The sequence below is a fragment of the Corvus kubaryi genome, unplaced genomic scaffold, assembly GCF_017639235.1.
Source record: "Corvus kubaryi isolate FWS band 111438036 unplaced genomic scaffold, C.kubaryi_AGA036_p1.0 37396, whole genome shotgun sequence".
Lineage (NCBI taxonomy): Eukaryota > Metazoa > Chordata > Aves > Passeriformes > Corvidae > Corvus > Corvus kubaryi.
In genome coordinates, this window is record NW_024581135.1 from 3974905 (window position 1) to 3989726 (window position 14822).

Genomic DNA, 14822 nt, shown 5'->3' on the forward strand with positions numbered 1-14822 from the left:
ACTTTGGTATATTTAATCTTCAGTATAAACTAGATAACAATTTGAACAAAGCAGCATTTCAAGAAGATGTGACACGTTAAGTCTAATGGAGACATTTGTGAAGTTATCAGCTTGAGAAGTTGCTCCAAAACGATGGGAAGAAAACTCACTGCCACAGCATTTGCATGATCTAAACGTTGGAATCAGAGTCCCAATAAATAGCTGTGGTGGCTTGATTTCACAGGGACACACAGAACTGAGTTAAGACAAATCAAATGAAATAGTGAAGGTAATGCAAAGAGGCTGGGGCACACTGAATTCCAATGGGAATGCCCTCATTCAGGGGTAAAATGGCTTTGGATCAGAGAAATAAGCTATAGCACACTAAAGCAAATTGCCAGTGAATGAGGAGGTTCTTGTTGGGTTTTAAAGCATTTACTTCAAAACTTCTGTTGACTGGATTTAAACCTTAACAGGTACATACATCCCACACAAACTTGTGGAAGCAATTCTATAACAGATTCACTGGTTTCAGTGGAAACCAGGAATAATACAGTGAGAGTCTTGCAGAATGTGTGTGTCTGGCCGTATATTAACAGAATTGAAACAAATTAAAAAAAAAAAATGGAAGTTGCTCATAAAGAAAAAGCATTTAAGAAATTTAATTCTCTAAATCGTGTGCCTAAAACAGTTGTCTTTTCCCTGTCAGTACATCTATAAAAAGATATGTTCAACCACACAATGTCAGATTATGAAAATACAGTAGATGGGAGGTAGGAGGAGACACCCTGGGACAGTGGCAGGTTGGATGTCCTCACAGTAGTGAGGCTCCATAACCACATTTACATGTGTGACCTTGACGTGGACAAACTTTCTTGGGCACTGACAGTGGCTGCAATAGATCAGCTCCAACCTGCAGTTCAAGCTCAGAGCCCACAAAAAGGAAGGTCATTGACGTAAGACCCATGGGTCCTCCTCCTGAACTCCTTTAGCTGCTCCCTACCACTTTGAAATTGGTTGGCAAATCCTACTGGGCATTGATTAACTGAGTATTGAGGCACAGCCTGGAAATTCGGGTTCGGTGCTGGCAGGGTTCCTGCATCGTCTCAGAAACGCCCACTCGCTCCAGTTTGTTCGAGTCATCATCTGCAAGATGGGTTGTGCTGGTTTGCTTTCACAGGGAGGAGTCTGGCACTTGAGTCACACAAACAGCAAATGTTTAGCCACACAGATTGCATGGAAAAAGTAAAACAAACTGAAGCAGCTCTCCCTGCACAAGCCACGCAGAACCAGGACTGCGTGGGAACAGCACTTCCCCAGACTGGGGGGAAAACAGAGCTCTCCATCTGCTCTGGGCAAAGGAGAGGACATGTGCTCTCCCCTGCCTCTTCCATTTTATTCCAACATCTAAAAGTCATTTCTGCAAAGTGTCTGGGTAGCTGCTGATAACCAGCAGGTAACAACTCAGCATGGACAATGACATTTGGAGAGAGGGAGAGAAATGACAGCTTCACGCCAGCAAAGCTGGGACATTTAGAAAGAGAGACAGGAAAAGAAATGAAGATGAAGGATCTTAAAGCTCTTCCTACTGGGACTCAAGAGATTAAAATATTTTACATAACGGTACAGAGTCAGTGGAAAGTACAATTTAACTTATGAAATGAAAATTGTGTTTGAAAGGTAGAGTCTCCTAAAAGTCAGCCATTTCTTCACTTGTAGAAAAAACAACTCAGCCTCCTCCATCCTCTAGAGCAAGCTTGAAAGTATGAAACAAGGAAAACTGTTACATCCTCCTCAGCCTGCTGATGAGTCTCTTGCACAATATGTAGTAATTTTGATTTATCTGAGAGACCTTAGATGGAAAAATAGCCTGAGGTAATTTTTCAAGCTTAATTTAGTTCATTTAATATTTAATGACTTAATGAAGCTGTCTATGTGCAGAGCTTTCACTCTGGGAGGAATCTTAATGTACGCAGAGAACTTAGGAAATTGGCTTAAAAAATGTAAAAGGAAATCAGTAACTTAATTCATAAATGATTGACCTCAAGAATCCTAGGACATTTTCCAGGCCTCCAGAGCTCACAGCTCGAATCTCTAGCCAAGCCCTGATAGGGCACAACATCACGGGATTTTATTTCAATTGTACATTAAAAGAATTATTAAGACCATCTGTGTAGGACTTCTCTCTGACATACTGGCTGACAGGTGATTTTTTTTCCCTCTCTTCTCAAATGACATTTTCACCTTGTATTTTCCCCTTCTGACTCATTTGCTTGTCAGCTCTCCCCACCCTATTTTCTGTTCAGGAGCACAGGGTCATTTCACTACCCTTCATCCCTGGGAAGGAGAACCTTGTATTTTTGCTACAAACATGACTTTTCAGTCTTACCTGTTTTTAAAAGGACTTTCAGCCTATCTGTGACAATATGTTGTCTATAAAACAATGCTGGTTTCATCAGGTCCAGAAGTTCTTGAAGGAGATATGGTCTGTAAGTCCAATTAAACCTACAGATGTATAGATGCTAATGACTGCTTCAGCAGTTGCTTTGGTTCTCCTCTAATCCAACAGCAGTTCCTAACCCCAGCTCTGGCCTGGGAAAAGAGAAGAGGATCCAATTGCTTTTGAAGACCCCACATTTTGGGCATTTTGATAACCAGAAGCTCTGAGTCCAAGAGAAGCAGCAGGGAGCAGAAATGCCTCTTACCAATATTAAAACAGAAGCTCTTCATGAATCAACGATTTTGTGGCTGTTCAAGTAAATATTTGTCATACGCAGATGCTGAAGTGTGGTGTAACAGTTTGTTACAAAGAGGATTTGTATAAACATATAAACATCACTTAACCCGGGGGCAGAATCTGTAAGGACACTGAGCTGAGTGTATCTGACAGGAGAGAAATAAAAACACGGCTGGCTCATGCTTTTCAAGCCTTAAGGGTACTCAAACAGTTCTTCAGGTTGAATTAATTTTGCTTTTTCAGTTTACTAATGATATTTTAGTTCACGAATCTACCTGGATCTCAATCCTGCACACTCAAACCACAAAGACACTAGCAATTCAATTTGGTGGGTTTTTTTTTTCTCCCCCTTGAAAAATCTGTGGAAGAAGAGATTCATGTCTACATTATGTCATTTCTAACAGGCATTCAGGTGGAAACAGGCCTTTGACATCTACCTGTTCCTACTGGAATGCTGAATTGCTGTCACAAATTGCTCTGCTCTTCAGGAACATGATATAGTCTCTGTGTAAAGTGTGTGGTGTTTCTGTGTGTATCCCTGTGGAAGCCCATACCCCTGAGTTAATATTATTATTATTATTATTATTTTCACTCCCTTACAGAAATTTTAATCTTTCTCCACCAAGTCCTGGTTATCTCCTCAGATTTTATAAACATCAAATCCATTTTCACTCCATGTAATAAGCTGTGAGTGTCTACTCTCTCCCAGAACACCACTTTGGGGCAGTTTAGAGCTGTCAGTGAAACTGCATCTCTTCCACATATCCAAGTGTGCAGCCCACAGTCCAGAGAGTATCTTTAGAGAGGTGGTAAAGTGATAGGCTTTTCCCAGGTTGTTCATCTTTCTGGAAAGGCAGAAAGATTTCTCTCTCTCTTTCTCAGACACCTTTCAGACACATCAAGGAGCAGATTTCTGGGAAGCAGCACTGAAGACATGTAGGTGTTGGCAGCTGAACGAAAGCTCTGCTGCCACCAGGAGAGAGCGAGAGTAGAGCAGTGGGTGGCATCATCCTGTTAATAACCTGTCTTCCCTTTCTAACATTCCAGCATGGTGTAATTGTGATGTTTTGTGGTCAGCAAAGTACTGGCAGACACTCCAGGAAAGCACCATGACAGTGTTGCTTTTGGAGCTCCTACACAAACCCACTTCCCTTGCAGCTGACTCCCCACCTTTCTTTTCACCCTGCTTTTCTTCATGTGTGTCAGAAGTTGGTTTTGTTTTGTACTGTTTTTAACACCAGATGCTGCTCTGTGAGAACATTCCCTTTTTATATCCCATGGGCCCTGTGCTAGTTCTCACACCTGCTCTGCTCTCCCAGGGGGGACTTTACCATTGCTTGCCACCAGCATAACTTACGCCCAGACGTCCAGAAAAAATTCCACTGCCAAACCTACAGCTACAGAAGATGTATAGTGTGTTGTGAGGTAGGAACCTCTCCAGGGAGTTAAACCATTAAATATAAAGAGTTAGCTGGTTTGTCAAAAATCCTGTGATACTAAATAAGTTTACCCTTCAGTGGTTTAATCTTGTGTGAGATAAGGTGCATCCGGTAAAAGGCTGCCACTATGGAAAGTCTGGTGACCTCCTGTTGATAAGACAACTTAATTAAAAACTATTTTCTCCTGGATTCCTAAGGCAATTGAGATGGTTAAAGAGTTTTACAGCTATGTCCACAGAACACACTGCCTGCAAGCTCTGAAGGCTGAGTCATCACTAAAATACACTCATCTTGTGATGTTGATGTGCTCCACATTGTGCCTGTCTCTGGAAAACTCATCAGTGGAGTCTGAGTGGTGCTGGCTCCACAGGGAGCTCACCCCCCTGCTCATGGGGGCAAAAACTGCCATGGTATGGCTGCAGGAAAGGAGTGAAATCATAAAAGTCTGTCAAAAAAGCTCAGAAATCTTACACAAACTAACTTTCAAAGAGAGATTAGAGCTGTGATTGCCACCTCCTCCTTCTGCACTGAGGCTCTTGGTATTCTATCCTTCAAGACAAGCCGTGTCAAAGTTAATAGCCATGAATTACCTTTTCCAAATAATTTAGGACTTTTCTGCCTGAAATATTGTTCCCACAGGGGTATTTCTTCATGCAGCACACAGTCCCCAAAGGGTCTGGGCACAGAGTGCTTTTACATTTTACCAGAGCCCCACAGATTTCAGTGTTTTGTTCTTAAAAAACAAAAAAAAAAAAAAAAAGAACAACTGACATTAAAAATATTTCACACAGAAAACTGATCTAAAATTGTATGAAAAGAACACACCTGGTGAACTCCTACCTTTTTTTGGCCAGCCTTTGTTATTCTAGGGATGTCAAACAACTGTCCTGTGTAGTACTGCACCCCACTGAACAGAATGACAGCAATAGAGTCCCCTTCCTTCTCAATTACAGCCAGGATATCTTCAGTCCTCAAGGTCTCCTCCCCCTAAAACAAAGTTAAAGCAGGTATTTTACATCAACTCTGGCAGTAATGAAACTGTCATTCCTTGTTTCATAATCTATATTTTCCCATGAGCCAGGCTGCTTGCATAAGGAGATCAAAAGCAAATCCTTAGCATGGTAATGATATACAAAGGTGTATGAAGTAGCCTATGAGTAGAAACCTAAAAAAAAAAAAATCGTTAGCAAGTGAATCTTGGAGGTGTCAGTTATAAAAAGTGTATTCGCTTCATACTCTAACACACTTCATACTCTTTAATATTTCTGACAGTTTTAATCTACAGTCAAAAATTCCTGGTGCAGACAGAACATCTAATGATTTTTAAGTGGCATCTGAAATTTGTGACACCCACAAGACTTGAAAGTTGCCTATCAGTTTCACTCTGTACTTTTCTGTCAAACTTGGTATCCCACAGGAAGCTATTATAAACCTGCCATATTTATATTTCAAAAACAATATGTCTCACATCATCAAAAGTACAAAAATCCCCAAATCTGTGGTCATTAAATATAGAAGAATTTCAACCACAAAGAAAAAAAAAAATCAACCTCATTTTTGATTCTTTATAGGAAAATTACTGCCCCATCCTCCTCCTGTCTTCCTAGCAAGGGATCTTGTAAAACATACCACCACCTAGGGATCAATTAGGCAGTGAAAACCTAGAATTAAATTAGACTTGTTACTGAAAAAAGCTTGGGCAAGATGGTTGAATTGCAAGGGACTGTTATTATCTCAACAATCTCTGCAAATCTATCAAGCATTCAGGAGTGGGCTCTTTACTCACAAGATGACTCAGATTTCAGAAGCAAAAGGTCACCCCCGGTTTATAGTTAGGTGACAAAGTTCTTAATGCTGCAGAAGTGAAGCGAGGCAGCCTTTCAAATTAATCTGAATTGCATATTACTGAGAGCAGACCTTTCCCTCAGCCTGTGCTGATGCAGACACAGTGGTGCTCGTGTCATGGCAATCTCTTACCTCAGGACATTCAAAGGACATTGGGCATTCTCAGTGAGTTACTGTATTTTGTAGGTGACTCAAGAGTCTGCCAGTTTTTTTGGAAATGGGAAAAATCGAGAAAATAGCTTTGTTGTTGTTGTTGTTCTTCCAGGAAAACTAGCTATTGAATCAGCAATTATAAAATGGGGTTTAATGTCAAAAATATATGCTGAAACACACCTGTTTATGATTCATAAACTTTATCTAAGTTTTAATAAACACTGATAACAACTTCTACGTTACAATATTTCAGAATATATGCCTGCTTTCACATGAAATATGTTTCTGCCCTTGGTGGCAGCAAACAGAAGTGACAGATTCCTCACCAACCTGCTGTGGCTGCAGCAGGACCATGCTTTTCTCCACATCCAGCCCATGCAGTTGGAGCTGGGACTCGACAGCATACTGGAAGAGAATTCCATGCAGACAACATTAACACAAATACATGATAAACAACTACAAAAACAAAAAGAAAGGACAAACACATCAGAACTTCAAAAAGATGCTCAGATGCCTTGCCTTTCACTAGAAGTAATGCTTGAAAGCATAATCCAACTCCACTGAGAAATTTACAGATTTCCTTTGGATTAAAAAAGATCTGAATTTAATCCATCTCAGACTGCAAGGAAAAAGTCAAAGCCTAAAACCCACAGGATAAATCCATGGAGCAGAATGAGGGTGGAGATGGGGCCCTGAGCAACCTGATCCAGTGGGTGGCATGGCAGGGGGCTTGGAACAGGATGACCTTGAAGTCCTTCCCAACCTAAACCATTCCATGGTTCTGTGATGTGATGGATGCACTTCACCAGAGGCCAGAAAGCCAAAAATGCAGGGATAACAGCCAAGGAGAAGAGCTTTCCTTCTCTAGGAGCCCTGGGTACCCACATGCCCTGCTGCCAATACAAACAAGGTTTGGCCAGCACAGACATCCTCCCCTGTGACATCCTCACCTCTTCTATTTGCTGCCCAGCTGGGAGGAATTAAGAGCTTTAAGCTCTCAAGCTATTTCAAAAATCCTATCTGCTGATTTTATTGATAAATAATGGTCCTGGAGATCAAATAACAATCATCAAATAACAGTATAAAAGAGTTTAAAATTTCACAACAGGAACTGAAGCGATGGCAGTTGCAGAGATTATTACTGAAGTGCCATGGAAATTTAAGAGGATGGAGTGTAAGTGTACAAGTACACATGGAACAAATGTGGGATTAATCTGAACATTACTTAGAATAAAACCAATTTGAGGTGTATACATCTGTGCCAGCATCTTCATTACAAATAAACCCGTTAGTGGCCCGAGTTGCTTTTATCACACCTTAGAGATCAAATTTGTTATCAGTTTCCAGGGGTTTACGGTGCTGCTGATAAAGTAGCAGTGGGCCACAAACCCAAAGATTAATTTGCTCGAAGCTCTGATGCACGGGCTATTGTCTCCTATTTTATAGCAGACAAATTATGTTTGAACTAGTAATCTAAAGTGCTAAGAACAAACATTTCCATCTCTGTCTGGGGATATATAAGTGTTAATGTTGTGAGTTGGTATTGATTTGGTTTCATAAAGTAAAACAGCAACAAGAATTAATAAAACATTTACAATTTTAGTTGATTTAGGCCAGTAGTTTGCTCAATGTCTTTAAAAAGACTAATAAATCAATGCATCCATTCAATCTTTTCCTCTTGCAACACTTCTTATTTGAACAAAAGGAATAAAGCTACATTCTGTAAAATATGCTGAGCTCAAAAGCTTCTAACAGATTTTTTTATTATAATGTTACTTGGACAAGATGAGCTAATAAATATTCAAATCATACTACTGATATTCTTTGGAAAAATATGATTAATAATACAAATATGGTGAAATATTAATTTCTTACATGGTCAGAGGGAAAGGCTCTTGCTTCTAGAAGAATTTTATAGCGTCTTGGAGTAGGCTTAAAGAAAGATAGCTGTTAAGGAAAAAAAAAGGAAAGAAATATTGAAATTTATCTAAGCAGAGATGAGAAAGATGCTCCCAGCATATTACTTAATAAAGGCTGCTTTACTTTTATGCCAGCTGCAGAGAATCCCCCAGAAATTACAAATATTTCTTTGTCCATGTAACATTTACCAAAGTAGGAGAGCGTTATAATACTGTATTTCATATATCCATAACAAAGGCCACCAAAACCCAGCAGTGAAAACTTGCCCTTAAGGGAATCAATGGCAAAGCTTTGACTGCAGCCAGGGAAGATGGGATTTCACCCAGCTCCATCCAGCAAGCAAAAGCAGCTGCTGAAGAGCAGCAGGCAGTGAAAAAGAATTGGATTTACATTCCTGCCCTAAAACTTCAGTTATGGAATCATCCCTCACTCCGAAACAAGGCTGACCAAAGACCTGATCTCAGCATCTTCAGGTGGGTGGTCTTTTCTTCTCAGTTTCTGGCATGCTGGGCTGGCCACCGTGCCAGGAGGACCAGGAAGACTTACAAACCTGCTTACAATTAAGACTTACAGTTCTCCTCCTCAAGCTAGCTTGGGTTACACAACCTCCTGCTCGGTCTGTGTACTCAAGAATTTCACACCTAATTCAGGGCAGAGTAGCCCTGTGAATTGGTTTGTACTGAGCCCCATCCTGCCCTGCTCCAGGTTCATTAATTTAACAAAGGTAAGAGACACGATAAACCTTTCTGTGTGAACCACACAAAGTGAAGCTTCACATCTACACTCGGTTGAACCAAATCTTTGGAAATACTGGAGAACTAGAGACAGGCTTTATGTAGCCTCAGGGACACCTGAGCATAAATAAGACACATTTATGGCTGCTATGTCATGCAAATCAAAATGCTTTAGCACATTTTAGGCACATATAAAATAGCATAATTCTAAGTTTCATCTCTTGTATGCAACTACATTTTAAGCTCGATTGATATTACATCTTTGTCTTGCTCACAGCTGAGCTCCTGTTTCCTTGAAATTTGGAGTGGAATTGAAATTTGAGAAGTTACCTGCGAATGTTTCTTAAATAATAAGGTTTTTCTCTGGTAACTGTCATACAACGCATGTGAGAACAGCTCAAACAGCTGTCCCTACAGAGTCCTTGAAAATATTTCTCTGTCCATCTTTCCTGCTTAGTACTGAGTCAGGCCAGGTCTTGCACATACATTATTCAAGATACAACTCCCGAGGCTTAAAAAGTTAATCTGTCACGCAGTGCTGTCTCTGTGAGGTCCTCAGAAAGCACTTTGCTTGCACACACAAAGAAAGGAGAAAAATACCTGTCAACACAACATTAAACATACATCATAAGGACATACCATCTGAAGGTGCAAGTTAACAGTCAGCCCATTCATTAAGGCTATTTCTTGTCTTTTGGCCCCTGAATAATAAAGAGATAAAAAGTTTAAAAAATGGTTTTCCATTTAAAGGAGTTTTCCTTTAAAATTTCAGAGACACATAAAACAGTGGTGGGAAAGCAAAAGCATGAGTTCAGTCAATGTCTCTCCAAAGACTGGAAAGGAAACGAACATTTGAGGTGTCATCAGAGGGAAATAAAAAGATTTCTTGTCTGACTCTCTACACTGCACTGGCAGGCAAATATTTATTTTTTCAGGTCAGACGCAGAAAACAAAAAAACAGTGAAGTATCTCCATTTCCCAGAAAACAACCAGTGGATTTACTATCTTGAATACCTCAGACAAGTCAGGTCACAAAGACTATGCGTAAAGCAAGGCTTGAAGACTTATTTTTGTCAGAAGTTCATATGTAACATAAGCGAGAAAATATATTAAGATAATCATCTATTTTAAGTAGTTACTGTAATTTAAAGATATGTCTCATCCCTAATTAAAAAATGAAATAAGCAAGACTGACCTATTGGATATAACAGACCATTATTAATGTAGCAGCTTCACAAGAAGCCATTCCCACAGTGCTCCAAGGAGGATAATAACAGATGCATTCGGACTACAGCTAATCACAGGCAGAGCTAATTAGTAACAACTAATTGTTGTTAGCAAGTATTTAGTAACAAGTTCTCCAGCACTTATCAACCTCTGGTGAAAGGTTTTAGGCAGGACAGGGTGGCACAAAGATATGGAGAAAATCAATTCCTGTTTCCTTCTGGTTTGCTTGATGTCCATTGTTGAAGAGCAGAAATTCACCCTTGAGACAAATCAACTTCTGAGAGTCTTCCTCAGGTGAGAGATGGGCTCATGCACCTTGTCCTGGCCATCACTCAGCCACGGATTCACCAAATGTGGAGAGAGGTTGCGGACAGGGAGGGATGGAAACAAGTAAGCAGGCAGGGAGGGCAGCAGCCACCCTTGAAATCGGTAATGAGGAAGGAAAACATGATTTGGGGTAAAAAAAAAAGGTAAGGAGAGCCACAAGAAAAGGAAAGCTGAATTCTGAATTTCTCCTGTCCCTGCCTTGGGGGACACCTGACACACTCCCACTACATCCTAAACAGTTTAAATTCACAGGGCGAGTGCTTTATCAGCATAGGAAAGTCATAACCATGGGTTCAACACAATACAGGCAAATATAGCCCAAAAACATGGAAATCTATAATTATATTCATTAATAAATTCCTTCTGAGCAGGCCTCAGCTTCTGCCAGCACAGGAAAAGCCAAGCACCGTTCTCATTGAGGTGTTCAAGGACATTTCCATGTGTTGCTGAAATCCCCAAGTTTTGAACAGAAGGATTTGGCAAATAATGCCAGTGGCTTTGAATGATCATTCCAGGGGATGAGCCACAACAAAAACGAGATGCCATGAATAAGCTCCCTCCTCCTTCAGACACCAGGAACATCATCAAGTTTGTGGAAAGAAATAAATGAGGGACTAGTCCTTCATAGGAAAAAATAAGCTTTTTTCCCTTAAACTCCTCTCCTTTGCTTTCTTTTCTTCCCTCAGATAGCATTGCATCTGCAGGCTCCATGCTGCTGGCAGAGGTCACCTTGGGGCTGTTCTATTGCAGATACAGGAGACAGCTAGAGAGAGAGTGATTGCAGCTCCAAACAGTATTATTTGCAGTTTTAATATTTCTATGGAACTCTTGAGGCTGAAAAAAGGGACAGGATCAAGAAATGGTATTGTTCTTATTTGTCCCTCTGCTCCTTCTGTGAAATCTGGGGCTTTCACAGCAAATTCTGCACGAGCAATCCTCTGCCTGCTGTACTGATTCTGTATAAAACAAATGGTTAATCTGTAGATCATTTTTAGCTGCATGCTAGCATCCCAAATTAAATATGACACTACATTTGTCATGTAAGTCTTGGTCTTCTGTAAATTATATATTTATTAAAAGCCTTCCATTATTGAATTTCATGCCCACAAAACAAACCTCATCCATGTCATTGGAAAACTGTTATCCTTTATAACCTGCACTGCATTTCGGAAAACAACCTTTCCGTGATCCAATTAACCTATTACAATATTCAAAGACCCAGCACACGGGAGACAAAATTATGTTTGCCTTCCTTATTTCCTAACTTTATACCATATCTCCAGGACAGGCTAAAACCTGTATGTTCTGCGTGATAAATCTCCTCTTTAATAAAAGGAAGCAGCGTTTGCAAAGTACAACTTCAGAGACAATTATGATTGCGTTAGGCAGACGCTGCCATCCTTCTCCTCTCTGACTGCTGGGGAAGTCTGATCCTCGATGGAGTAAGTAAAAAGCATTTTGTAAAATGATTGGAAAAAGGCTAAGGGCCCCAATTTCGAAAAACATTTTGGTTATTTCAAATAATCCTTATCACTCAAAGTCACTCCAAATCTGCTCAGCATTCAGTCTTCCCTCAACAGAGACCTGCCCGAGCACATCGTACAGCCGCAGCCACACAGTTAATCTTGTTCCATCAGAAGGTGATCCTGCCAAGGTTGTAATGTTTTAATAAAGTCTGGTAGGAGAAGCAGAGATTGCCTTCACTGCGTTCTGCCACTTGGTGTGAGCGCAGAAAAAAAGCTGTGGCCTCCACTGACCTTGACTCTTCATTTCACAATGTATTTACTACTGTAACTTTCATTGAACAAGAAAATGTGACTGCATTTAATAAGCAAGGTGTTCGTGCACTATAAACCATTAAACAGACAAAGGTATTTTACAGTCTTTGGTCCACTCCTGAATAAATCTCACCAAAGAATTTTACTTCCTACCACTACTTAGGGCGAGAAATGACAATTCTTCCTCCTCCATAACATGTTCAATACTGAATAAAAAGCACAGTAAAATTCTGTTATTGTTCTTACATTAAAGTCAATAAGAAAGTAAATTCAGAATTCATTCAACTACATATTCATGCATAATAAATATTATTTTTTGTTGCAAAATGGTACTTAAACATAAATTGTGAGGGTTGGAACTTTGAGATCCCTTCCAACCCAAACCATTTAATGATTCTGTGAAATACCACATTCAAAGAGAGCATTTTAACATAACTTTTTTTCCCGCATTTATTCTTTTAGCCTCTTCATGATTGCCTAAAATTTAAAAATTGGAATTTACTACAATGCATCCATTATTTATAATAATGAAATATTAATTCATCTGCATGCTAAGAAACATTCACTTATGTCCTGTAAAAAGTCAGGATATTTTCTAAACAAAGCCCTGCACATAAATTTGAGGGGCAGATGTGTGCCCATACCACATTTTGCAATTCAATCAGACAAAGCCCTGAAAATTCTGGAGAAGAGAACACCAATCATGCCCTTTATCTTTGACGAAAGCAACAGGACTAGAAAACTCTTCCCAGGAAATAATCTTAAAAACAAAAGTTAGGTTAGTGGTAGGGTGAGTTCAGTCTTAATTTTCATTGAAAATTTTAAAATATTTGTTTACCATGAAGAAAATTGTAGTAAGTTCATTGTGGTTAAGCCATTGTGATGTAAAAGCACCGGTGTCACATGGAGTTCGGTAAGTAAAAGGAAACTAAGGAGATGGACAAGCAATTAGATGAAATTTAAGCAAAGCTCTCATTTCTAACTCCTTACACCTACAATGCATCTTTTAGTTAAATTAATATTAAAGCAGAACATAGTTGGCAGCCTCTACAAGACAGATGGTTAAAGGAAAAAGGGTCCCAGCCTCGTTCCCTGCTTTCTGCAGTGACTCTTAACCCACAGCTGAGGCCAGAGGGACCCTGGCAGTGGCAGTGGCAGGAGGTCAGGGCTCAGCCTGCCATGGGGGTCCACGTTTTGCAAACAAAGCAGAGGCAAACAGTCACAGAAGGTGATGCAGAGAAAGATGATAACTCAGGAGTTTCCAGCTGTCCTTTAGGGAATCTTAGCTCTCTCTCCTGGTTATGTGAACAACATCAGTGGTCTTACCTTGATTACTAATTTAGGTGCCTGGGAGTACGACCTAAGAGAAATTCTTGACTGCCTGCTTAGTTAAATTCAAGATTTTCAATTGAAAATTCCAAGTCACCTTTCCCCACCTGTCCACAGCTTCCTAGTTGTACCTACCAGAACAAGAATATCCACTGGCCAAGGGAGATGGGTCATACTGGAGAAATCCCTAAATCAGCTGCATTCAGCATTTCAACACCCTCCAACCCTTTATATTTCCACATTTTTATGTTCTATGGTGCTTAACGGATGAAGGTGCTGAGCTTGCCCTTGAATGTAATGAAAGCAAGAGAAGTAACTTCTTAACCTCCTGAGCAATACCAGGTACAACAATGGCAACTTACAAAATCAGAACCCTCAATCTGCATTTTGGGTTACTTTATTTCATTCTGCAGATGGGATTTTTCTACATAACCCGGTGATGCCCAGTGTAACCACACTCATATTTATATTATCTCAGTGTTTACATCATGGATAGACCAACTACAACAATAATTTATTGCATTTGTTCTCCTCCAATAATAACACTCACTATTTTAGCTATTTGGAAACATCATAAAGAATTCAGAGAGGGATTTTATTTATAAGTTTATAAATAAATTTGTCATGAAACATTTTTTAATGTCCCTGCTTCCAATTGTTCCAACCCCATTTGCTTTTCTTGAAGGAGAAAAACCATAATTTTCTCATTGAGCACTTGTCTGCAGTTGGAGGAGAAATTACGATACAATATCTGGAATACAGTAGGTCAACATAAGGGTAATATTTTCCCTTAGTGATGGCACAAATGAATGCCTGATAATTCAGTCCTGACAGTTGCTATTGAGAGTTGCCTTCAACACCTACATTGAAATATGGGCCAAATCTCCCCAAAATCTACTAACCTAGCCTTGACAACAGCTGGGACGGTTAGGGAGAAAAAGACCCTGCCAAGATAATTTGTCTTCCCCCTCCAGAGACAACTCTGAAGGAAATCCCAGTGACTATTTCAGCAACTACACGGAGAAAGAAGTGATAGAGGAAATTTGCATTCCTGCTCAGCTGGCTGCTTTCATGGCAAATTCACCAAGAGGAGTCTCCAGAGGGCTCCTCAATCTCTGGAATAACCAGAAGCGCTTCCTGCCAAAGTCCTGCAGCACTGCAGGCTCCTCAAGGGGCACAGAAGGGTAATGGGAACTCATTGATAGCAGGTCCTGCCCCAATTATCTGCTCCATTGACATAAGCAGCTCTCAAATATGAATCTGGATTTAGTGGCAGGGAAAAGAGGAAAAAAGCAGAAAATGTCTAGATAGAAATAATTTTTCAAAGGGGAAAGTTCATAATTTTACTTCTGGT

General features: G+C 40.0%; 1 protein-coding gene across 6 annotated transcripts in view; it reads right to left on the reverse strand.

The window, feature by feature from the left end:
* KYNU (kynureninase) overlaps window positions 1–14822 on the reverse strand; it is a 58362-nt gene that overhangs the window by 25994 nt on the left and 17546 nt on the right. For 5 of the 6 annotated variants that reach the window (XM_042041208.1, XM_042041205.1, XM_042041209.1 and 2 more), the window contains exons 5-8: window positions 9447–9508; window positions 8029–8100; window positions 6484–6558; window positions 4996–5142 (exon numbers count right to left, since the gene is read on the reverse strand). In XM_042041208.1, the coding sequence (XP_041897142.1) occupies window positions 4996–5142; window positions 6484–6558; window positions 8029–8100; window positions 9447–9508 (356 nt within the window). The remainder of the gene's footprint in view (window positions 1–4995; window positions 5143–6483; window positions 6559–8028; window positions 8101–9446; window positions 9509–14822) is intronic. The other variant, XM_042041206.1, reaches the window with a different exon arrangement.